The 24,808-nt window shown below is 43.1% G+C and overlaps 1 protein-coding gene across 1 annotated transcript in view; it reads right to left on the bottom strand.

Annotated features, from left to right (window-relative positions):
- Positions 1–24,390, bottom strand: part of nav3 (neuron navigator 3) — a 541,592-nt gene extending 517,202 nt beyond the window's left edge. The window contains exon 1 of the mRNA XM_079582525.1: positions 24,218–24,390. Coding sequence (XP_079438651.1) covers positions 24,218–24,292 — 75 coding nt within the window. The 5' untranslated portion in view covers positions 24,293–24,390. The remainder of the gene's footprint in view (positions 1–24,217) is intronic.
- Between the last annotated feature and the right edge of the window lie 418 nt (positions 24,391–24,808).

Below are 24,808 nucleotides of genomic sequence, written 5' to 3'. Positions count from 1 at the left end.
ATATCAGCGAAAGTGTCTGAAAGCGATTTCATCCAATAGGTTGAGTTCATGTTATAGAATTCTATTTCAGTCAGAGCAAATGTCAAGACAACTAACTCTATGGGAGAGAAACCGTTTCTGAAAGACATTTCCAAAGAGAAAATGGCCAAATGTTTTCCCTGATAACAGCAGGAGGATTCAAAGTCTTCTCCTTTTATTGTTACTGAGACACAATTTCAAATTAAACTGTAGGATGTTAATGCTGAGGCTCCCAAAATAACGTTGTTTGTCGACTTTAACACATTTCGAAAACTATTATTTTTTGCAGTAAAGCACAAACCCACTAAGCTGAAGTCTCCCCCCCCTTTAGGGGAGTGGAGAGGCTGTTTAGGCTCTGTCACAGTTTCACTGAAGAGACGAATCTGAATGTTTTCGACGGGAGGCTGTGGAAAGCAGAGTTTAGAGCCCCATTAGTGCTGCTGTGTTTGTGCTTCACATGAGGACGACGCATGAGGACGACACGTGAGGACGACGCCTGGCACAGAACGCTTCCTCGGCACTTACTCTTAAAGAAATGGTTCTGAACGTACTCATCGCTCACTCTTTGCTTAATTATACAGGTGCATCCTGGATAAATCACTGTTTGTTAGTAAAACAGTGGAGCATTGGCCGATACAACTCAGTGGGAGAGAGACGAGAATCATCAAAGATCATCTAGAATTGTTTTCCCTGATCATTATGTGGAAGTGACTGGATTCACAAACCTGCCACATTCATCTTCATTTCTGAGAGTCTTTTGATCTGAGCAACATCAAGCACATCTCATGACCTTAGTTCATATGTGCTGAGAGGGAAGACGTTGAACTTTGTGACAGTCTTTGTTTCATGTGGGCCGGTCCAGCCAGTACAGAGATATTAACCATAAACCGAGTTGACGATTACCAGTCACCACAATAGAATTCTAAGATGAACCAACTCCTCTTTTCGTTATAGGCTCGACTCGTCTTCCAGCTCAAGATCTGAAGTCTCCATTTTTGGACAATCCAGAGGTTCACAACAGGAGAGACGACCGGGACCCACTTTTAAGACAAGCTGTGGCCCAGAGGAAAACCTTTTGCGGTTTCACCTGCCCCCTGCTGGCCGCACTCACACCTGCACAAGCAAACCTCGCTGCAGCCTAATAACAGCATCATTAAGGTCTGTTTATTTACACTTTGGGCATGGACATACGGCACGGGGAGGCAACGTCAGGCCCGTGGGCCAAATCCGGCCCTCCAGCACAGAACCTCTGGCCCCAATATGATTTTCAAAATGATTACTATGCAAATAAGGGATCAAATACCTGTTAAAGTACTGTAAAAATGCGAGAAATAGTGTGTTTTTATAGTGTATTTTTAATAGGTCCTTGCAGAACATCCCATTTGGTCATATATAATGTAAAACAGTGATTCTCAACTGGTGGGTCGGGACTCCAAAGTGGGTCATGAGCCTATAGGGAACTTTTTTTCAATATTTTCCTTCTGAAATTACACGGAAACACACTGTTAATTAATATTATTGTGTTGTTTTGATCGTACTTTCTGTCTTAAAAGCAAATCTACAACATGTGCCGTGAATACAATATTTTAAACGATATATGACAAAATACAGTTTTATTTGGGTCGTAGCTTGACATTAAGGTAATGGCGGGTCTTGAAGCCGGACCACTTTAGAACCACTGATGTAAAACACTGGCATTTGCAGAAAATGGTTCTTTTCTTAACTACAATGGTGAGGTTCTTGGTGCTTTGGCGCTCATGAAATTTGTCCCTCCGTGACGCAAACCTGCCTAACCCTGATGTCCGGTGTCTGATGTTGTGCCAGACTACACCATGTTAAGTGCAAAAGGACGGAAAAGTAGGTCCCAGCGATGTAAAACCAGGCCAGTTTCCTTTGTTTTGATGAGATATTCTCCTCTGTCGACTTTTGAACTGTTCTACACACGATGAGCAGCGAGGCAAAAGGGTACGAGAGGCTTCATCTGCTGCTGTGCTCCTCCAGTGAAAGGTGAGCATTGATCAGTGGCGTTATCTCGAGACTTAATTATAAGGATTAAGAACAAAGTCTGGAACCGAGCTGGTAATGATGTGGTTGAACCTTAAGAGACTTTGGTGCATAGGTGTCAGTGCACACATAATAATCGTCTTTTTCTCAACAGCGTCTTTTACAGTAGCTGCACATAGAGTGTGATGTCAATAGTCAATCGTCAAAGGTTTTAAACAGAGAGGAACTCGGACTCTACGAAACAAAACATTTTTATCTCATTTCCAAAGCCCAGAAGGATCCAGCATGACACAATTGGAAAGAGAATGGGCCAAACAAGAAACAGACGAGACAAAGGCATTATTATGTGGACGAGCAGCTTCCAACGTGTGGAGCAGATAAAGGGAAGCACGAATATTGGCTCTCTGCATGAAGTCAATGGGAAACGTCTGAGAATGACGAGCCGATAGCAGTAACGTTCTCAGTTATTCAGTTTTCTAGAAAGCAACCAGGGCCGGCCCGAGCCAATTTGGTGCCTTCGGCAAGACAGAACTTCTGTGCCCCCGAAAATCATAAACAGTATTTTTTTCCCCCAGTATTTTCTTGACACAAATAGCATTTTATATTTATTTATTTTAGCTATCCAAGTGCTTTTGGAAAAGGTTCATGGTAAATGGTCACAATTAATTTAGCGCCTTTCCACCTGCTTTAGGCACTCAAAGCGCTTTACATCAAGGAACCTCTCACCCATTCACTCTGTCACTCATACACCGTGTACACAGATACTGGAGGCAAGAGGAGGGTGAAGTGTCTTAACCAAGGACACAACGACAATGTGCACCAGTGGGATTCAAACCACCGATCCTCCGATCACAAAACGACCATTATATCATTTATTGTGACTATCTATTCATATGTAAAAAATATTTAAAAAGTCTGAAAATGTGCATTGGGAGGAAGCTCTATTTCTGAAGTAAATGTACGAATTTTCACTCCAATGTCACATGGCCTTCCAGAGGCGTAGAAGGAACAGGGAGGGGTCGTTTGAAAGCTCGAAATCTCTAGTCTCCACCCACTTCCTGTTCCAAAGTTATGTCTGAAAATCGGTGATGTTGCCCAGAGCCTGGAGGCAACAACGATGTAAACAAAGGTCCTCAGCTGAACGTCTCGACCATGCCCACCCAAGCGACTGCCAAAAAGGCTTTTAACAGATCGTCCAGTGGCTCCGCTAAGTGACAATGATATCATGTATGATCGCACGTCACCTGAATGTAAGTCAGCTACGTGTATGACAAACTACACAAACAATTCACAACCAGCACATACTTGGAGCAAAAGTTAAAACTCGGATCTTAAGAAATGAAGCAACAGAATAAAAGCAGAGAAGCCAAAGCTATATTAACATGATGTGTGTTGTTTTAAAGGACAGCAAAAATACAAAGTTTTTTATTGGACTAGTTCCTGAACATTGTGATGTTTTGTTTCTAAGTCCAGCCAAACATCATTTGAAGTACTGGGATCGAGAAAAGCCTCCAGTATGTCTGTCTCCATCAAAACGTGTTTACGACGACGCCCAAGCACTGAGTCTTTTAAACTTCCTACCTCACGGACAGGACATTCATGGTCAGTGTGGATACCTGCTCCTCTAAAGTCCATAAAATCACATGTGGTGTGCCCCAGGGTTCGATTTTAGGCCCAGTGCTTTTTAACCTGTATATGCTCCCTCTTGGTGATGTCATCAGGAGACATGGAGTCAACTTTCACAGTTATGCTGATGATACACAGTTATACATCTCCATGTCTCCTGATGACACCAGGCAGAAAACTTTCTCCAGCTTGACCAGGAGAAAACTGAAGCTTTAGTCATCGGTCCTGAGGCCAAGAGAGAGACTTTTACCCAAACTACAGTCACTGTCTATGAATCCTTCCTCACAGGTGAAGAACCTGGGTGTGATTTTTGACTCTGAGCTGGTGTTTATTCCACACATTAAGAATATCATAGACACCTATTTACATGCCACGTGGGAGTGTCAACCGGTACATTCCTTCTGGACAGCTGTCACTGACAATTTATCCACCATCTTGAATTACAGAATCCCACTAAACCCTGCTCTGTGTCTCTTAGGAGATATCGCACAAATAAATCTTCCAACAAAATATAACATTGCTCTCCTGACCTCTCTAATTTTCGCAAAGAAAATAATATTCCAAAATTGGAAAAATAAAAGAGCATGTAACATCACCCATTGGATAAATTTAATCATTGATCACATAATAACAGAAAAGAATAGAGCCCACAAACAGAAGTATATATCGACCTTCAATGAAATATGGACCCCATATCTGAAACACTTTCATTTATAATTTCTTAATTTCTGCTATTATTGTCATTTCTATTATTGTTGCTGTTGTTAGTATAAGTTGTCAAAGCCTCAACTCCCCTTTTTTACCACCACCAGTAGACTTCTTAGTTCTCTCTCTCTCTCTCTTTATTCTAATTATTATTATTAATTTTGTCTTCACTTCTGAATTTAGTTTAATTTTTGTTTTGTTTTTATTTTCCCTTGTTTATTGATTTATTTTTGTTTGTTTATTGATTTATTATTATTATTTTGTTTATTTATTTATTTATTTATTTCTTTTTTTTTCCCAATCACAATCCTGATCATTTATGGCCTGCTTTGGCATTCGATGGTGCATAGATGCCTCTGGTCCCTGCCAGCGTGCCTCTTCCCCGGCTGGCTCTAAGGTGTAGCTGGCCAAGGTACCCTGCCACTGTTTTTAACGCATCATATTAGCTCAGGAAAAAAGAAAAAAAAAGGGAAAGAAAAACATAAAGACTAGGGTAAGCTCAATGCTGATTTTAATGCACCTCACCTTACTTAGGGACATACCGAGAAACCCTGCAAAAGGGAGAACACAAAGAATAGGATGAGCTCGATGCCCATTTTAATGCACCTCACTTTATTTAGGGACACACTTGCACCTACTGTAAAGGGAGAAAGTAAGAATCAGGATTGGCGGGGGATCAACAGTGAGCGACCGCGGGTGCCGGCCTGGGTGTCGCACGCGTGGGGAACAGTGGGCGGACATTGCCCTTATCGACATGGCTAAACTAGCCATATATGAGAGGAATGCCACACATTTAATTACAAACAACGTTATTTTTTATTTTATTTATTTATTTCTATTTTTTTTTATTATTATTATTTTTATATCTTATTTATTTTACTTTTTTATTATTATTATTTTCTCTTTTTTATTATTATTATTATTATTATTTTTATTTTTATTTTTATTTTTTTATTTTTATTTTTTTCTTCTCTCTCTTTTTTTTCTTCTCTTCTATTCATCTGTCATCTGTTGTTATAAACTCAAATCTTTGATTTTAGTAGTGGTGGTGGTGGTGATGCGGGTGTGGATGGTGGTAGTGGTGGTAGTGGTAGTGATAGTGATGGTGGTGGTTATGGTGGTGCGACAGCGGCGTTTGGGTACGGAAGGTGGCGGTGGTGGTGATAGTAGTTGTGGTGTTTGTATTGACAGTGGCACTAATGGTACGAATTGTAGCTTAAAATAGTCTACTGGCTTATGCCATACCTCATGTGTGTTGTTTTGTCTCTCTTTTCTTTTTCTTTTTCTGTTTTTATTTTTTTTTTTTTCTTTTTATTTTCTTTAAATGTATTGTGTCCTCTCTGCACATCTGTAAAATATGCACTTTTTGCAATAAAAAAAAAAAAAAAAAAAAAAAAAAAAAGAATATCACAAAGATAGGTTTTTAGCATCTAAAGAACATAGCCAGAGTCGCCCCATTCTCTCTCGAGCCAACACGGAGACGCTCATGCATGCTTTTATCACCAGTCGTATCGACTACTGTAATGCCCTGCTTTCTGGTCTTCCCAAAAAGAGGATCTCAGGTCTACAACTTTCACAAACTTCAGCAGCTCGAGTCCTGACGAAGACCAGGAGACGGGACCACATTACACCGGTTTTAGAATCGCTGCATTGGCTCCCCGTGTGTTTCAGGATTAATTTTAAAGTTCTTTTAATGTTTTGTTTCTTATCTTTTTCAGAACTGCTTTTACCTTACGAACCTTCACGGCCCCTTCACTAGTTATTTCTAAAGTCAACAAAAAGACTCATTATCACGGCCCTCGCCTCTGGAACCACCTGAGGAGGAGCTCAGATCTGAGGAGAACGTTCATGTTTTTAAGAGCAGCTCAAGACCCACCTTTTTAGCTTAGCTTTAACTGACTAATCTATTGATTTAATCCTAATATATAAAATATATGGGAGTGTGTGCCAGGCGCATTGTTTTAAATGTTGTAATCTGTCAAGTACTCGGTCTGAAAAGCGCTTTATAAATAAAGTTTGATTGATTGATTGATTTTAAATGGGTAAATGCGATCGTTTGTCGAGCTTTCTTACCCATCAGCACTTTACTGTCTTCACCTTATCCTAACCAGGGCTGCTCAGAACTGCTTTTATCGACGCGTCACGATCTAGAAAAGACTCCTCGGCTGTGGTCATTCGCTGCTCCTGACCGCTGGACCTGATGGTATTTGTTCCAAGTCATCTGGATCTTTCTCTGGCGATGTACTCTGGGACTTTCTCTGCTGTTTCTGCTCCTTTCTAACTAATTGTCCTTAAACTTTCCCTGAGCCGTCTCTGTTCTCCAGATGAAACCGACCACAGCATCTTGTTTGTGTCCTTTTGCAGTTTGTTTTAATTTGTCTCCCCATCTACAAAAAAATAAAATAAAGCCCATGTTGCGTGCCATTCCTCAAAAATCTGCGCCGCATCTGCTCTCAAAGAAACTCTTTCAAATTCTGCCAATTTCCTCTCCAGCATATGGCCGTAAAATGTGGATCCATTGTTGGGCTTTGTCACACGACGGGTTTACAAAACACTTTCAATTATTATCAACCACCATTGTAATCATTAAAGCATTTGCTGGTACAAGCCTTATTGGAATCGCAAACAGCTTTGGGAATCCCAATGTGGGTTTTCTTCCCCCCATATTAAACTGCTTCCATGAGCGAGTGGGAGGACCCCGGGTGTGTCCGTGCTAGTCTTTGGTGATCAAATCAATATGGTTCGCTCCATTATTATCTCCATTGTTGCTTAATAAGACCTTCCAGGGACATCTCTCTCACTTGTATCGCCCTTTAGGAGAATAAACGCTTCACAAAGACTAGTCCAAAGCATGACCAATCTATATTCCACTTTCAATTTTCAATCACTGACCACCTCCCTCCATTTAAATTAGACCTCGCACTCATTAACCACGCAGCACCGGAGTCCGAGCGTTCAGCCGTCTCCCAGTGATCTGCGGCCTGTTAGCAGTCTGAGCGGGTCTGTGCTCCACGTGGCCCTTTTACAAGTAATTAAGTCCCGCGATTGTTCATTGGCTGCAGAGCAAATGAACATAGAGGACACTGAAGGTCGGATTTGGGGAGTGGGTTTATGAAGACGTGAGGACACGGAGAGGAGAGGGCTGGCACGTCAGGAGGAAAAGCTGTGCGAGAGGAAATGGGCTGTGAAGATACAACAGGGGCCCTTAAGCTGAGAACATTTCTGTTTTATTTGATCTGTGCATGTTCCACCATGACAGTGCCACGGTTCATCAGGCTCACAGTGTAAAAGAGCAGTTCAGGGAGCGTGAGACCACAGAGCACAGGTCTTATTCTCATCATCAAGACACGATCTTGGTGAAAAATGAGTCTTTTGACATTGCAGAAGCTTATTATGTAACAGTGATGGTGTGCTGTAATCAAAGCTAAAGGCGGTTCAAGGTAAATATTAGAGCGCATGACCTTGGTTTGGTCAGGCAGTGTAAATGGAAAGAAGACGTTTGTCAAACACAAACTGACAATCGACTGCATATAAGTGAGGTGCTCTTCTTAACAAGCCAAACTAAACATGGTGCGGTGAGGGAACACAAATACTTTCTATGATTATTACGAATAATGCCTTGCACTTGTGTGGCGCTTTACAAGCCTGTATTACCAAGTTCCTCAAAGTGCTATGGTCATTATTCACTCACTGTAGCCACAGCTGCCCTTAGACTGATGGAAGTCAGCCTGCCAGTCTGTGCCATCAGCCCCTGTGACCACCACCAATCACTCACTCGCACAATACATTCATTCTGGCCTATTGTACATGTTTTTAGTGGTAGGGAAACTGGAGGAAATGGGGAGAACATGTAAACTCCACACAGAAAGGCCCCGTCCAGGTGGGGATCGAACCTGAGACCTTCTGACTGTGAAGCACGAGCGCTAACCGATGTGCTACTGTGCCGCCCTATATAGCCATATTCGGGGCAAACTGAAGCTCCCGTACATTGGAATGAATGAGGAAAGATAGAGAACTTTTAATTTACATATTTAAATATATAAAAATCTTTTTCTTTGTTTTATTTATTTATCGACCTTGAAAAGGAAGCCATGGAATTGACCTGTTGCATCAGATAATTTATAGAAAAAGCTGTGAACTTTTTAAAACTGAGCTGCTAAACCAACTGAGATCATGACTTGTCAGTGACATTTGCCTGTGTAACTTTTTCGCTGGTTGCTTTATAATGTCACTACAGCTTCAGCTTTGAGTCTATCGCTTTTTGTTATTAAATAAAAATCACACAGCCCACAATGTAGTTTTGTAGCTTATGAGCAAATGGTACATGGTTCATTCAGCAGCTAACCTACTAGCCGCTAATGCTAACGTTAATGTGCATTTTAAAACCCAGAGAATCTATAATCAACGTGTTTGATGAGTTTGAATATTTACCGATTATTTCACGGGCAGAATGTGGAGCTGTTTCCTCAGTAATGAACCCTGACAGATGCTAGCAATCGATAAACACGCTCATATAAGTTTCCACAAAAAACAAAAAAATCTTCCAATCACTTCTGACAGTGAGTTGATGTGTCCGTAATCAAGAACAGACATGTTCATGAGGTTCTGACACTGGTTTAGAATATTTTATCCCCAGAACGAGCAATGATCCAGTTTCCACATACACACCAATGCAATTTTTAACTCTCGATTCCAACAAAAGGGGGCGTTGCTCAGAAAAAGTTCCTCGTTGACAAAAATTCAGTGGGGTATCGTAGACATGGACTGGGGAACTGAAACCAATACAAAATTCCATACAAATATAACAATACAAAGATTTAAAAACAGGAAGTGAGTTGGCTTGGTTGGGCACGATCTCTCAGCTTTCCTTTTTGTTTTCGGAACAACAAGCAACAAGCAAGCACCTACCACTTCCTCCCCAAACGTGAATAAATGCTCTCTCTGATCGAATATCGCGCACCTTTGTTGCTCAAGGTCTTCTCGCACCACTTACCAACAAGCACCCCAGAATGCTGCTCCTAAAAGCCTTCGCCGCATGCCGGAGATATTCAAAGTTTGTTTACTTCTTGGAGTTTCCTTTCATTCTCGCTCCCCTTTGTTACCGTTTTTGACAACCTTTGTGTTTTCACGACGCGCAGGCAGGACATGGAGAAATCTCGCCGTGAAAGCTAATGAGTCCGGAGGGGAGCCTTCAGCAGGAGACCAAAGACACACATGCACTTCCAGACTGGCGAAGTGGCGCTGCACCCATGAAATATGCAAAAGCTTGGCTAAAAACTGCAAGGTGAGCCTTTTTTGCGTGTTTGTCGATTCCTCCAAAAAATGAAGCTCTTCTGTAAAGTGTTGGTTATAGGCTAACGAAGGGGGGGTAGTTGGCATATATTTGTGAATGATAAACAGACTCGAAACACTAAGTAGGGCTTGTTGCTAAGACTTGACGGTGATTTAGACATTTCAACCAAGCTGGACACATTCTGGAGTCCTCCCCCACTGCCTCCCCCCCTGCCTGTGTCTCCCATTTCCTGCCTGTTGGCTTTGACAGGTGCTGAGAGTAGCAGGTCTGTCAGAGGTGCATGCTGGGAGGAGGTCTCTTTCGCCCACTCGTACAGCGCGAGACAGACAGACTAACGCAGGGCTCGACGGGCTGTCACTGTCACACCACTATCATGGAGCTCTTCTGCTCGGCTCAGGACGAGCTTCTTTACACCTCCAATTGTCACCTCTCAGTGAGAACAGGCACACCAGCCTATAGGGAAGTGCTACTGCTGGACTGGGGAGTCGTCAAGCTCAGGTCTAGCTGTGTATCATCCGCACCAAGCTTTGGGGGTCTGTGTTGTCTGTTCTGCATACACTTTACTTCGTCCATAAGATGAAGAAAGTGGACCTCCCCAGTCCAGAGTGGACCCTGTTTTACAGAGGGACAGTGCTGACATATGGGATGCTGTCCTGGTTCAGTCGGATCCTTAGTCGGAGCGTTAGATCTGCAGTGAAGATCATAGGCTCCCTTTACCTCCACTGCAGGGCATCTTCACTGAGCTCTGTGTGCAGAGCAGGCTCATTCCTGAAAGACTGTTCTCTTCCATCCAATGTTTGAGCTGATGCCGTCGGGGATTAGATACCGCAACATCAAGATGACGAAAACTGGAATACTAAACAGCTTCGTTCATGTATAGAGATGAGAATCTATGGCCTCTCTTCACATCTCGATACACCTGCCACGATCTGATTCATTTAAGATACATCTGGAGACACCAGAGAATGGAATTATCACCATGACTACGATGCATCTCGATCCGCACTTCTGTGACCACTACCAGCCTGATACGATTCGACTGAGGCCATTATCACGATGCCTCTCGGTGCTTCGTGCATCAAGAGGCGATTCGATAGAACCAGCTCAAAGAGTTTAAGATTTGATCAAACATTCACAATTTTTGATGCTATAAAATGATATTACTATCTATACTATATACTTTTTTTAGGTATTTTTGTTTTTATGTAGACTGCATATTCATCAGTTTTTTGTTCTTGCATATTCAATGGGTTTGACCACCTTGAGTAGATTGACAAAGCTAATTCTCAATGTCCGTCTCTAGCTGGGCCTTTACAAAAAAAAAAGAAAAGCACAACACTATAAACACAACAGAGCAGACGGTCAGCGGTCACATTTCTGACCTCTGATTAAAAAGTCTTGTGTTTGAAAAGGACCCAGCTTGACTCCCCCTGCAGGTCAGGGGGTGAACAGTTCCAGGCTTTAGTGCCTTGTACAGGGAAAACTGTGGGATCCGACAGTTCCCGTTCTGAGCTCGTCTAGTTCTTGATCCCACAGCCCGGAGAGGAACTAACACTCACTCAAGACCCGTGGGGCTGGTTCGACAAGCTGGGAAAACGTGCTGAAGTTTTCAAAAGATCAAATGCTTAAGTTCCTCAGACTGATACAATGATGTGACCTAATGGGCTTCCTGTCTAGGATTCTCTGTTATAAATCATTAGTAGTGGCTTGAGTGTAGTGACCGAGGCCTGTGACCTTGAGCAGTAACTTATATGCAGGAAGATCATGCATGAAAGTGTGAGCGGCCTGAAACAGGAGGTATTAATCTATGATCAGGATTGTTCAAATTAAAAGAAAAAGGAGATTGTGTGAAATATTTCCACATAAGTAACGCACACATGGTTATGCTAATTGATGGGCGGGGCTCCGTCTGCCTCAGTCTCGTGTTCTCCCACCTGGCTCCAACACTGTGCAGTCAAGTGGATTTTTGGACTCTTTCTGGACTCAAGCGGACATAATGACTTGGGTAAATCAAGATGGCTGATCATAGTGATGTTTGGAAGATTCATCTGTGTTTGGCTTCCTGCAGCTTTTCATCGCACTCTCCATTATTCACCACGGCGCAGCAGCCAACCCGACTCCACACCGCGGATTCAAGAGTCTCTGTAGATCAGTAGATAATGGATAACATTTCATCACATCTTTCCATTCAGGGCTTGGCAATGATCTTTTACAGTCCCCCCAAAACGACAAAGTGGTGGGAAAAGTTGATTATTTTCGATGTGTCGTCATTAATTCAAGTACATCCTCGTTATTGAACCTCCCACCAGTTGCTTATGATCAAAGTAAGTCAGAAACCCCTTGTTCTGCGTGACCTTACATCCTACAGCCCACGTTACGGTAAAACAGAGGCGATCGAACATCCCTGACAGGTTAACCGTACTATATTTACTACAGTCTCCTCTCCCCTCGCCCCGGGACATGCTCCAGTGATACGCCGGGACTGCAGATAGATCCTCCTCACCTCCAGACGGCGTGCCGCGCTGCATGCGAATGCGTCGGCCGTATAAACCGGCGCGCCACGCCTGACACGGGCTGAAATATCCAGACTCGTAAAGCGAGAAGAAAGGCACAGGGACCACAAACACGGAGCAAGGTGTTCAAATGAATCCTATTACCGCCGCGAGAGGAGAAACAGCGGCCGAATAAGGGATAGGCCTTGTAACCGGCGCTCAGGGCTATATAAATGGTAATGACAGAGGGCTTAGGGAACAGTGGGAGAGGGGGGGGCGCAGCCAGATCACTCCGAAGATAGTCAGAGTGGGAATGTTAGAATATCAAATGTGGTTAAGGCGGTGAAGAATCAAAGGAATGGTCCAATATTTCTCCTTTACTTTTTAATCAAGGTCAAGGTCATTTACACAGTTAAAGTAAATGTTCTAATGTTCAGAGGAGTTCCACAGTTTAGGGCCTGCTACTGCAAAAGCTTTATCTCCCTTACTTTTTAAATTAGATCTCAGACAGTCTAGCAAACAAAATAAATAAATAAGGCGGCACCAGTCCATGGACAAATTTAAAGAAATCGACGACTGGCTTAGACCAAAATATAAGAATTACAATAAACCAAACCGGTCGTGATCAATGCACGGCAGGAAAAAAGAGACAAAATCTTGGGGTGGCAAGCAGGGTCAGGGATCATTTCTGGGGTGGCAACACATTTTACAATGTCGAATGTTTATAGCGGGGCACACAAGGCATTTTTTCCGTTTAGATGCAGGCTGAGCCTCTCAAAATTATATACAAATAGTAGCATTGTCCATAATATAAGTAGTAAAAAAAAATCACCATCTTTGGAGCCGCAGGAATTGGCAACTGGCTCCTTATTTAGCTTTAACTTTAGCTATATAAGTTTGTTTTCAGTCTTTGTCCTGTCAAAAAAAACTACTAACTGAGAGTGAGAGATCACATGACATCAGTGGGGTGGCCAGACCTTTACGATATGGGTGGCAGCTGCCACTAGATCTGCCCCTGATGCACGGAAAACCAATTCCAACTGGTTTAAAGGTGAGTAGTATCTGTTTTCAAACTGAAAAGAACTATTCATATAAAAACTCCAATCTTTTGGCAGACAAACAGCAGTGAGACACAAGTGAACCAAGGGCACAAGGTCCGGCTCACAAACTACCTCTGTCTGTCAAATTGAGAAAGTTTTTGACTGCTCTGAGAAATGTCTGCACGGCGTCAGATGAGTCAGTTATAAGGTCCAATGGCAGTTAGATCTGTACATCATCTGGCAGTGAAGCTAAGCATACTTCTTAAAAATTGAGCCCAATGGCAGCATGTACAATGAAAAAAGCATTGGCCCTAAAATTGAGCCTTGGGGTACACCGCTGGTTAGGGTTTTTTTCATGTAATTTCCCGTCATTTTAATAAATGCAGTCACTATTGTTTTATGTGTTGATATTGAGGTTGGCAGTAACTTGGCAGAGACAGAAGGTCACGTTCGTCAGGTAGAATCAGATTTTATAACTTTTTGCCCATTGTTCATGTTTATGTCGCCCAGTGGTAGTTTGTCATTGAGCCTCTGCTTCCCTGACGATGCACGCCTGCCTGCCTGTCCTCCTCTGTCTCACACAAAAAAAAGAAGCTGTGATCGCCTTGTGCAATTTCCATGGTAAACAGCGGTGCCAAAACCCACTCAGTGTTATCAACGCCGCAGAGAGAGCACTGGCCTATGCTCACACATCTTTAAGTCGGCTCTTTAAGGTGAGCGCTTTGAACTGAGTTTCTGTACATTCCCTGGTGAAATGGTCTGCCCTCCATACTCCCAGGCAAACTCATTGGTTGTTCATTTACAAATCTTTAATTGGAGAATCCCCTCCATTCCTCCCCTCTCGGTTAAACATCCATAACCCCAGACGCTTCGCTCCAGTCGTTACATAAACCTCTCTGTTCCCTGTTCTAATGACTGGAATCATTTACAGCAAACTCTAAACTGCTGTCTAAAGCCCGGTCGCGGTTCGAATCCCGCAGGCGCACACCGTTGTTGTGTCCTCGGGCAAGACACTTCACCCACCTTGCCGCCAGTGTCTGCGTACACTGGTGTGTGAATGGGTGAGTGGTAAAGCTAACAGGAGCATAGATACAGACGGCATCTCGTCATAGAAAATCTTTTTTAGCCATTTTCTGGTGAAATGTAAACTTATTTATCACATACAAATAAAGTCAAGTCTAAACCAGGTCCATATGGATGTTTATTCACAGCAGATTGTTCAGTAGAAGCGAAAAAAGGGCAGTCGAAGCTAGCGCTACAATGCTAACATGTAGCATCATGTTAGCATTCTCCGTTATTTATGTATTTATGGGCTGTTGAACCACTTTGCTCCTCTCCATGTCTTTGTGTCTTTATTTAGTAGAAAACTATATTCATAATTCTGCATTTGTTAAAGCAGTTTTTGAATAATTAGAGAACAAATTGTTTACATGACCATATATGGGCGACTCCAAAGATGCCGTCTGTATCTATGCTAATGCTAATGCTAACCAAGGCGGGGTCAGAAACTATGATAGAAATGCCTAATATAATAAAATGGTCCCTGCTGCAGCCAAGTGTTTGTATTTTAGTTTAAGAAGTAAAAACTGGTCTATATTTGTAATGATCAGATTCTACTTAATGTGAGTTGTTTATATTTATGTGACCTAAAGCCTGATATTTAGTGTCGAAAAGTCCTCCTTCTTAAATGTTTATCCAAGAGTTTATCAATAGATATAATTGATCTGTAATGTGACAATGTGATATGACTTTATTGATCTTACAATGGAGAAGAGTCAATACATGGTTTCACTCAGAGAAGCCACTTATAAGAAAGTCTCCTGGTATCGGTAAACATCGGATATCAGCAGATACTCAAACCCCAGTATCGGTATCGGTGGCAGAAAAGCTGGATCGGAGCTGGATCTCATTGTTTTTCCCGTCACCTGAACGTCGTCAAAACCCTTTTGGCTCTTTAATCCGGAGAGGTTACCCACAGTTCAGCTCAATGGGGAACAAACTGGCACAAAGCGCAGGCGAACCCTCCGCTGCGCCGCCGTCTCCGCGGAAAGCGCCGGCGTCTCCGCCTCACGCCGCTCGTCTCCCTTTGAGCCGGTAATATGATTTGAGAGAATTCGCATTGTTTTCCGCGCTGTTTGGCACATGTAGCAGGTGCTCCCTCTCCTCCCTCATACATTATGCATGGGCCTCGGCGGCGTGCTGGCGGCGTGTTGGCGTGTGATGACGGCGGCCCCTCCAGCGCAGGTAGGAGCGGCCCGTCAGCGATAACGATGAGCCGTGAGCAGATGCGCCGTGTCTGGGCGCGGGAGTGAAGGGGTGCGCGGGGTTAAGGCGCGCGCTGAAGTCAGGCCGGGGACATGTTGTGTGTGTGTGGGGGGCGTCGTGCTGCGTTCAGGGACCCCCCGGCTGGAACGTTAAAGGTAGATAACAGGATTACAGCACAGCGGGGAGTGCGGAACGAGGAAATCCCAGAGGAGGGAAAGGACCATGAACGCCACACATGAGTGGGAACACACTGCCTGACGGGAAGAAGAGGCCGCCTGGATTTCAATTACTGCTATGAACTGGGCAACACGATGAATGAGGTCAGTTAAACATCCATCAGTGGGTTTCTTCTTCACTGATGGCGCAGGCATATTCCAAGATGCAAGCATTCATCGGGCTTATTTTGTTTTTTGTTTTCTAAATCAGAGTCTGTGCTGGATTGAACCAGAGCTAAATGTCTTCATTGTGCCTCAGCGCTGGGTCTGCAGAGATTACTAGACCAGCCGCTAATGTTGCTAAATAGCCGCTATTCTTAAAGGGATATTTCAGGATTTTTGACATAGGGCCTCATTTCCCAGTTATCCAGAGTGTTGTTGATTTCTGGAGATATTGTTTTCTTAAATTCATGCAGTTCTTATATTTGAAGAGCTTAGTGGCGCTAGTCTTAGGCTAGTGCATGTCTATGGTATCAGCTAGCCTGCATTAAAAACAGTGTGACCCGCTCCACAGTGCACCTGAGGCAAATCACTTATAACACCAGACTAACCATATAAATGTCTGTGTTAATAGAATCATTTTAACCATTTTGAATTTAAAATACCTTATATTTGAGCAGAATCAGCTTCGTGGTTGTAAAAGCTACACAGCGGTGGAGTGATCTGCTTGAAAATAGTCCCTCAAAATGCGGGAATTCATGTGATACAAGGTCAGTTATATCTTTAAAATGATTCTATGGACACAGACATTTATATGGTTAGTCTGGTGTTATAAGTGATTTGCATCAGGTGGTCTGTGGAGCGGGTCACACTGTTTTTAATGCAGGCTAGCTGATACCATAGAAATGCACTAGCCTAGCACTAGCCTAGCGCCACTAAACTCTTCAAATATAAGAATTGCATGAATTTAAGAAAAATCTCCAGGTACCAGCAACACTCTGGATAACTAGGAAATGAGGCCCTTTTTTAAAAAAATCCTGAAATATCCCTTTAAGGCGTTTCATGCCAGGGGCTTAATTCATCTGTTAAACAGTTCAGCTTTGTTGAAATCTGATTAGTTAAAACCATGTTTATTGGAGACCGTGTCTCACCGCCCTTAAAGGTTGTGCTTCTGAGTTACGTGAACTAACATAGTTTCTCTTTTATACATTTGAAATACATTTAAGTTTGGAACCGCCACCTTAAAGGAATAGTTCAGCATTTTTACATACAGAGATATGTTCCTACTCTAGCTTAGACGAGTTGATGTCTACCTGTCTGGTCATGTGCGTGCCCTCAGTCACGCAAAACGACCTAAGATGTTGTGAGCATTTGGCCTCTCCCAATGTATTCCTATAGCTCCAAACGGGGTGAAGTTGGAAGCGACCAAGCTCTTCCACGCACACAAAGACCAGAAGCGTGACATTATTCACTCTTGTTTACCTTTTAACCCCCGCCTTAAACAAGAGCATTTTCTCCAGTGCAGCTTTACCTAAATCTAAAAGGTTACAGTCCATAGGCCAGTGTACAAAACTGATCTAAACTGGTCTTTTTTGTCACTTTTTGTTGCTATATTTTTAGATTTGGGTTCAGGTTCAGGTGGGGGTTAACACCTTAGCTTTAGTTTCATAGACTTTTGAGCAGGGGGTTTAGAGAAACTGTTCAAAGACAAGCTGAAAACAATGCACAAAGGAGGAGAGTCTAACATCTTACATCAGGGGTGTCCAAACTACGGCCCACTTTTCATTGGCTCACGGGATATTCTAAAAATATAATTGAAAATAAATTGTTTTGCTTTAATAAATGAAATAAATGAAAATCCATTAATAGAAAGCTGCGATGAAGGCTGTTTTTTTTTTTTTTTTTTTACTTTAAGCATGTTCAATTAAAAACCATCAGGGTTTCCTACTAATACATTAGTTTGTACTAAAAAAAGCTGCACCCTGTGTATATTAACCAGAAATTATTCTTTTCACAGCAGCATAACAGCCAAAAATAGTTATTATTTATTGCTTAAAATGCACCAGAATGCAGGGGTAGGGCTCCCGGACCAATCAAATCAAATCAATCAAAACAACTTTATTCATCCCAATGGGCAATTCTGTTTGCTGCTCTCTGGTCACAAAAAACACCCCTAGGGGGCCCCCTCTCCCACCACAGTCCCCTTGAAATCTGTAGGAAACACACGTACATTTAATACAATAGAGGTGAATTTATATATCTGACCTAGACTGAGTGCGGCCCAGTTGTTTGTTTAATTTTCTGTATGCGTCCCTCAGTAAAAAAAAAGTTTGGACATAATGGGACGGCATCAGGCTAATTTTCCACATTTGGATCACTATCGTCACTATCGTACGCTCTGGTTCAACATTCCCATTCTCCCGGCTCCACCCAGCGCTCTCCTCACTCTTCACCACTGAGCAGCAACAACAGCCGTGACCTCCGCCTCACACACATGTGCAGAGCGATGCTCCGGGTAAATTATTCAGCGCTCGCATACGCTCTCACCAACTGCTGCGTTCTGCTACGTTCTGTCTTCATGCCAACATCACGCCGCTATAGACCCGGTGTAATCCATTGAAACCAATACGCTGTTCAATTATTCAGTGGTTTTGCAGCAGCCGGCCCCGCAGATCCTAAAAGAGCTCCGCGCAGATCCACGGGGAGCGAGCCGGCGAAATCTGACTGAATGAGGAGAACGTGCTGGAGCTGCTCTCCCAGAGGAGCGGCTTTAATGTGTGGCCACTGACAAGGCGAGGTTTACGATCAGGAAAGGCAAAGGCATCGTCCAAACGCGGCGAAAGAGGCCGAACCGTCAGTTTGTTTGGACTGATCGATAAGTGGGAACTTTGAGAAGCAGCTTTAGTGGCAACTCAGTGCACATGAGTCGTGATATGGATTATACTTTTGGCACATTCTACCCTTGAAGTGTTTAAACAAGTGCTGTCAGTCACTGAGTTTACAATAAACTTTATGACAAACAAGTTCATTTTCTGAGGATGATTTCCTATGATTTGAATCAGTGTCTTGGTTAAAAATGTCAAAACCTGTGATCAGTTGTTGAATATACAGGCAGGTCGCAGGTCGACTCAGGCAAAAGTCAAATGACAAGTGTTCTAGATCTGACAAACACAACTGTGGTGGAGCGAAAGGTTCTCAACAAAAATGCTAATAATCCTCCAACAGTCCAACTAGATCTTCAAGGATCTGCATCTGCTATGTTAGACATCCCAAAGTAAACTATAGGCATTTATATGATATATTGTACCTATACCACTATGGAGCACTCATTTTTGTGAGAAAGATAAGTATTTTCTGGAGGTATTTTGCAAACCTGGATTCAGTTAACTCCGCCCCCTCTCTCTGAGCTAATCCGCCCATGCAAAATTAGCAGTAAATGAAATATAAATATCACAGCAATAAGTGAAGTTACTGTTGAGTTGACATCTGGAGCACAGCTTCATAAATGGCTAACACAGACGCTAACACAGACGCTAAAACACACGCAAACACACATGCTAACACACAAGCTAACACGTGTTTTGATTGACTCACCGCTCTGTCCTGGCCGCTCCATCAGGTGTTTACATTATGGGACTCGCGTTGGTTACAAAAGTTAATCCACTTTGATTCTGGTGAAGGTTCACAAACATCCATCAGAGACAGTCACAGAAAAACACCATTTTGGTGAAAGTCGCTGAATCCTGGAAATAAATTCCAACTCCTGGCGAGTGGCCTCTTCTTTAGGAAGCTTGAATAAAGTCCTCGTTGCCAAACGCACTTTTCTCATTATCGTTAGGTCAGAAAAAAGAACAGGCGTGTCCAGAGTAGGTTAGAAAGAGCTCCTTCTTCACAACTTTCAGTGCAAACATGACATCATCATTCTTTATTCAGACTCTAGGTCCATAGTATAAAAAAGACATATATATAGACAAGACTCACATAAACAATACATACAAGATTACTCAAGGGGGGTGTTTGTTTTCTCCGCAGGGGCAGCGCGGACGCCTAATAACAGAATAATGAAAAAGTCGTAAGGCATTACATTACAGACGTCGAGCTCTTCCTGTTTGACACTAGTCACAACTCAGTGGTTTTCCAGCAGAGGGCGGAGCAGCAGGATTCAGGAGGATTACTGAGAACTGCGTGAATGAAGCCAAAAAACACTCAGGGGGAGGTTTGATAAGGAAATAGCAGAACAACATGGCTAAAAGCTTGCATGATATAGGACCTTTAAAGCCACAGAGCACTCCTTTAATGACAGTGAGTTCAAAGTTTTAGCTGAAGAAAGAAAATGGTTTGAGCGAGGGGTCAAAGAAGATGAAGAAACCAGACTATGAGCAACGCCTAATTGAAAAAACAATATATATTATATATTGGTTTCCTGCACAGCAGGAAACCAATATAACCATGAATATTAAACTAATCACCAAAAGCAAAATGGGGAACAGAGGCCGTTTTTGCTTTTATCTCCGGCTGAAGTTTAAAGGACGAGACCCAAATCCCAAAGTCAGGCCTGCCCCGCTTTCATCCCCCGATAAAACGTTTGTCCCGCTGTCGGCAACTTGCACCTCAGACCTGGAGCTTATCGCCGGCTCAGAATCTAATTTATTGCCAAAAGTGTGGCGAATCAATTCCCGGAAAACATGAATATTTGATGGTGTTTCGCACCTACAGCCTGCACACATGCGTCTGGAAAAACAGTGCGATCCTCGTGGCTCCGAGCGAATCGTGTGAGATCTTGTTGCTCGGCAGAAGAAGCAGCAGAGAGGGGATACGTTCTGAAGGATAGTCCTTAGAAAAACGCTTGTGGACGTGGCAAACATGGCGGCCATCTTGTGACTGGCCGGCGAGGCTAACCCCTATGCCACCAATGCAAAACCAGCAGCAACATTTTATTTGATTCAAAGGCAGAATGTGAGAGAATATGAGAATGAGGTTTATTACTTCTAAATCTTGTATCTCAGTCAGGATCAGGTCAGGGATCAGATTTCGCCTCAATAGCTTTGTTTTCTCCGTTCATTCCCAGGGTTCAGTGTCAGCGTTTACTGTATCTGACCCATGTTTAATAAATATTGGTCATGCCATGTTAAAAAGTACAGAAATACTGTTGGAAAGTAGGAAACAAATATTATATTTGATATAAATAGTAGTGAATGATTTGACAGAGGAAAATCTATGAACAAATGACACTAAAGTCTGTGCCTCCTATAAAACTGGAATAGCATTATAAAAACTGCAAAAACATTATTTACTTGCCAGATCTGACATAAGGTCAGTTACAATTATCAAAGTCATGAAATAATAAAAAAAAAAATGATCAGAACAGTATCAAGGAAATAAGTGGAGTTTCCCATTTGATCACATTGCACTGGGTTATTGAAGGGCCAGTCACAAAATGGCCGCCAGAATTGAAATTTGTTCCAACATACCACTGTGGCCATGTCATATCTTGAGATTGTTAATGCCGGAACCCCGGCATGTGGCTCACGTCATGTCCGGCTTTTCTCTAACTGATTAAAATGTTTGTCTCTATTAAGAATAATGAAAGTTTGCCTGACCAGGATGTGCTCAAAGTGTTCAGCGCAGCAACATGGAAGTTGCTAACCTTTCACTGAAACACAGTAGACAGTCAAAGAGATTTAAAAAGCATTAAAGGAACAGGCCACCGTTTTTACATACTGAGATATGTTCTCACCTGAGCTTAGACGAGTTGATGTGTCTTTACACGTGCGCTCAGTCACGCAAAACGACCAAAGATGCTGTTAGCATTTGGCCTCTCCCAACATATCCCTATAGCTCCAAACGGGGGTGAAGTTGGAAGCGACCGCGCTCTTCCACGGACACAAAGACCAGAGGCGAGTCGGCCTCACTGCCTCTCGTCATAAACCCTGTAAAGCCGTGTTGCCTGGCAGAGAAAGAAGCATCGCGTTCCCAGGTGATTCCCGTGGATAAAAGGAGAAGGGAATAATGGGACAATCATCTTTTTATTAGTGCTAACAGCGCCACAAACGTCGGGCTGATGGATCACTGCGGCGCGGTCTGAGCTGGCGTTCCCACAGAGGAAGGTCTGGACCATCAGCAGCACTTATGGGCTCTTCATTACGGGAACCGGGCCGAGCGGCGAGGAGACTGCAGCTCCTACAGCTCATCAGCAGCTAATGGAAGCTATACATCTGTAATATAATGTCTGTATGCTCTTAGTGGTTCAAAAAATATATGTATGTAGTTATTAGAGGTCGAGCGACATTTTCGACCGATCTAGTGTCGAAATGTCCGAGAACGAAAGTGATAAGAGCCTTCCTAGGCCTCAGGGGAACAGAGAAAACGCTGACTCAGCATTCTCCAGACTTCCTGTCAAAATGGCCGACTTCGGTTTGTCAGGGGGCGTGGCCACAATTTTATTTTTTGTTTGTCGTCACATATCTGTACCCAATCCCGTCGACAAAGTTGGCCCCGTCCCCATAGGCGCAATGCATTTCCACTTTTGTAGGTGGCGCTGAGGGAGGGAGGGAGGACAGAAGGAAGGAAGGAAGGAAGGAAGGAAGGAAGGAAGGAAGGAAGGAAGGAAGGAAGGAAGGAAGGAAAGAAAGAAAGAAAGAAAGAAAGAAAGAAAGAAGGAAAGAAAGAAAGAAAGAAAGAAAGAAAGAAAGAAAGAAAGAAAGAAAGAAAGAAAGAAAGAAAGAAAGAAAGAAAGAAAGAAAGAAAGAATTTCTTGCATTACAGCCGTGGGGCTCAGAGGTGACAGTTGACCATTTACCCTCATTCATTTTTTTGCAATAATAAGTATAAAGGGTCCATACCAGAGGCGGTCACTGTCAGTCTACGGTTCGCTGGGGGTGTTGCGATTACATTAGTGAATAAACCTACTTTGTTAATTGGAATAAATCAGCATTACTATGTTTTTGAAACGTGCACAAAGCAAAGGCAAAGCGACCCTGGCCACAGTAACGTTTCGGGACGAGCCCACAGACAGATGGAAATAGACCAGTGGGTGTTACACGAGGCCAAGTCAATCCATCCCTGGCACCGCCATCACTGACCCGTCAATATCAGTCACAGTTTACTCACAGTGCCAGAGCTCAACGCTGTAGTTGTATCGTTTCCGGAGTACAGTTGTTTAACCCGGGGGTTAGGATTAACTGTAAATAAATCACATACCGGTAAGTAGGGACTTCAAGTTTGATTTCAGACATTAAAAGTGAGTAAACGACTCTGGAACTCTGAGTAAAGCCCAAAGCAGATTCTTCTTTTCTACGTTCCTGTCTGAAAGTCAAAACTGTGGGTGAAGATCATGGCCTTAACATGTCGACTTTTGATTCCTACTTTTCTTTCGCTGCATCCATTAAGCAACTAAACAGGACGAGGGAAACTCATCACTTCAAACCCGATCAAAAAGACAAAAACAACAGCGAACACTGGCTCCGACTGCGTTTGGAGCGTCTCAGAAAAGAATCTCTGCACGAGGAGACTTCACGCACTTCACTGCACGTAACTTTACCTCATTCGTTAACTCAAAGAAAATGCCACATTAGATCATTTTGAAATTGTCAGTTCAGCATAAATTCTTTCATAAGTATTTTTTTAACATATACTGTTGTTGATGTCAACAACCTTTGCAATAAAAGTTGGAAAACTGTGAAAGTTGATGCTACAACGCTCTGTGATAAACAACCAAAACGCCACAACAGTGTTTCCTTAACTTTGTGAAAGGAGTGAAACAGCGCCCCCAATTTGACGCTGGTGGTCAAAAAGTGTACTGCAACCATATTTACTATTGAGAATGAATGGAAGAGAGTTAGTGTTAACCACAAGCAGCACAAATTGAAAGAATTGTTTCAGCGGGCCAAATTTGGTATAATTTGATCTATACAATTTTATGTAAATCTCTCTTTAAAGGGATATTTCAGGATTTTTGACATAGGGCCTAATGTCCTAGTTCTCCAGAGCATTGGGGAACGGCACAAAGCTAAAGACGCTAAAACCAAATATTTTTTTTGTAACAATTTTTTTTTTCATTACGTTACACAAAAATGGTACGAAGCTACATCCAAATCCGTATTTTACCACCAGTAATAACAAATGCGTATGACTATCACCACAGCAGGGAAAAGCATGACCTCTCCTCCAAAGAGCTGTAATGTGACCATGAGCTAATAAACGAGCGACTCTCTCCGCCTTTACAAAGACCCAGTCCATTCCCACGGACTCTCGCCTCTTCTCGTAACAACCAATCTATTAGTGCAGCAACACCCTTTAACAAAAGCACTATTCGTCTCATTCTGAAGGCGGCATAATCCCTTTAATTCCCAAAAGAGCCTGGCATAAAAGCACCGCCTTAACCACGATAAACACGAACTCTCCGGAGACGCGGCCGCGGCGTTCCCCGCGGCAGGAAGCGCCGGTGCAGTCTTCCCCTTCATTTGTAAAATCGGGAAAGTAGAGCACAACAACCGGCGGGAATTGGATCTCGAGCAGCAGTCGGAGCAACAGGTTTGGGTTTGTAAATATAGCAACAAAGTCAGACAAGCAGCATCCATTTTGCCAAAGCGAGGAGAGAAGGTTAAAAGAGGCTCCTACCTTTTTCTGATCTTCCAGCTTCTGACTCGTGGACTTCTTGCCATGCCTGCTGCTGCCGCCTTCCGGTACATCCATTACTGATCCCAAAGCTCGATATATAAATCCACAAGCGCGATACAAGCTGGTGAATATGAAAAGGGGAAATCCAAAAACGGCTACAGTTTGCCGACGACGGCCCGCGTCCGACTGGCGCTCTTAGCCGGACACAGGCGATCCATGGTGCAGCAGTTTGAAAAGATGAGAGTATCCCAAAAAAAAAAAAGAGCTGGTCAGTGTCTGAGAGGCATTAGACCGTCGCAGAGCACTAGGAGGTGATCATCTCCGTGTAAGGAGGGCACAGAGTGGACATTTTCTGGTCTTCACAGTGAAGGTCGTGGTGGGAGTTCAAGCTCGATGTCGCGGCTCCATACCTGAGGAAACAGAACAAATATATGATTTTTTTATCTCAGTGGGGGGGTTTCCAAACACCTCATCAGTGCATTGGGGGCTGGAGTTTCCCGGGTGTTATCAGGAGTTGTTAATATTCAGTGGTGGTGCCGTGGGGTCTCAGTCAGGGCCTTCAGGAGCAGCCCGGGTTCACTCAAACACATA

The sequence above is a fragment of the Gobius niger genome (assembly GCF_951799975.1).
Source record: "Gobius niger genome assembly, chromosome: 2".
Taxonomy (NCBI): Eukaryota; Metazoa; Chordata; class Actinopteri; order Gobiiformes; family Gobiidae; genus Gobius; species Gobius niger.
Note: the sequence above shows the minus strand (reverse complement) of the source record. Positions and strands in the feature narration are given on the sequence as shown.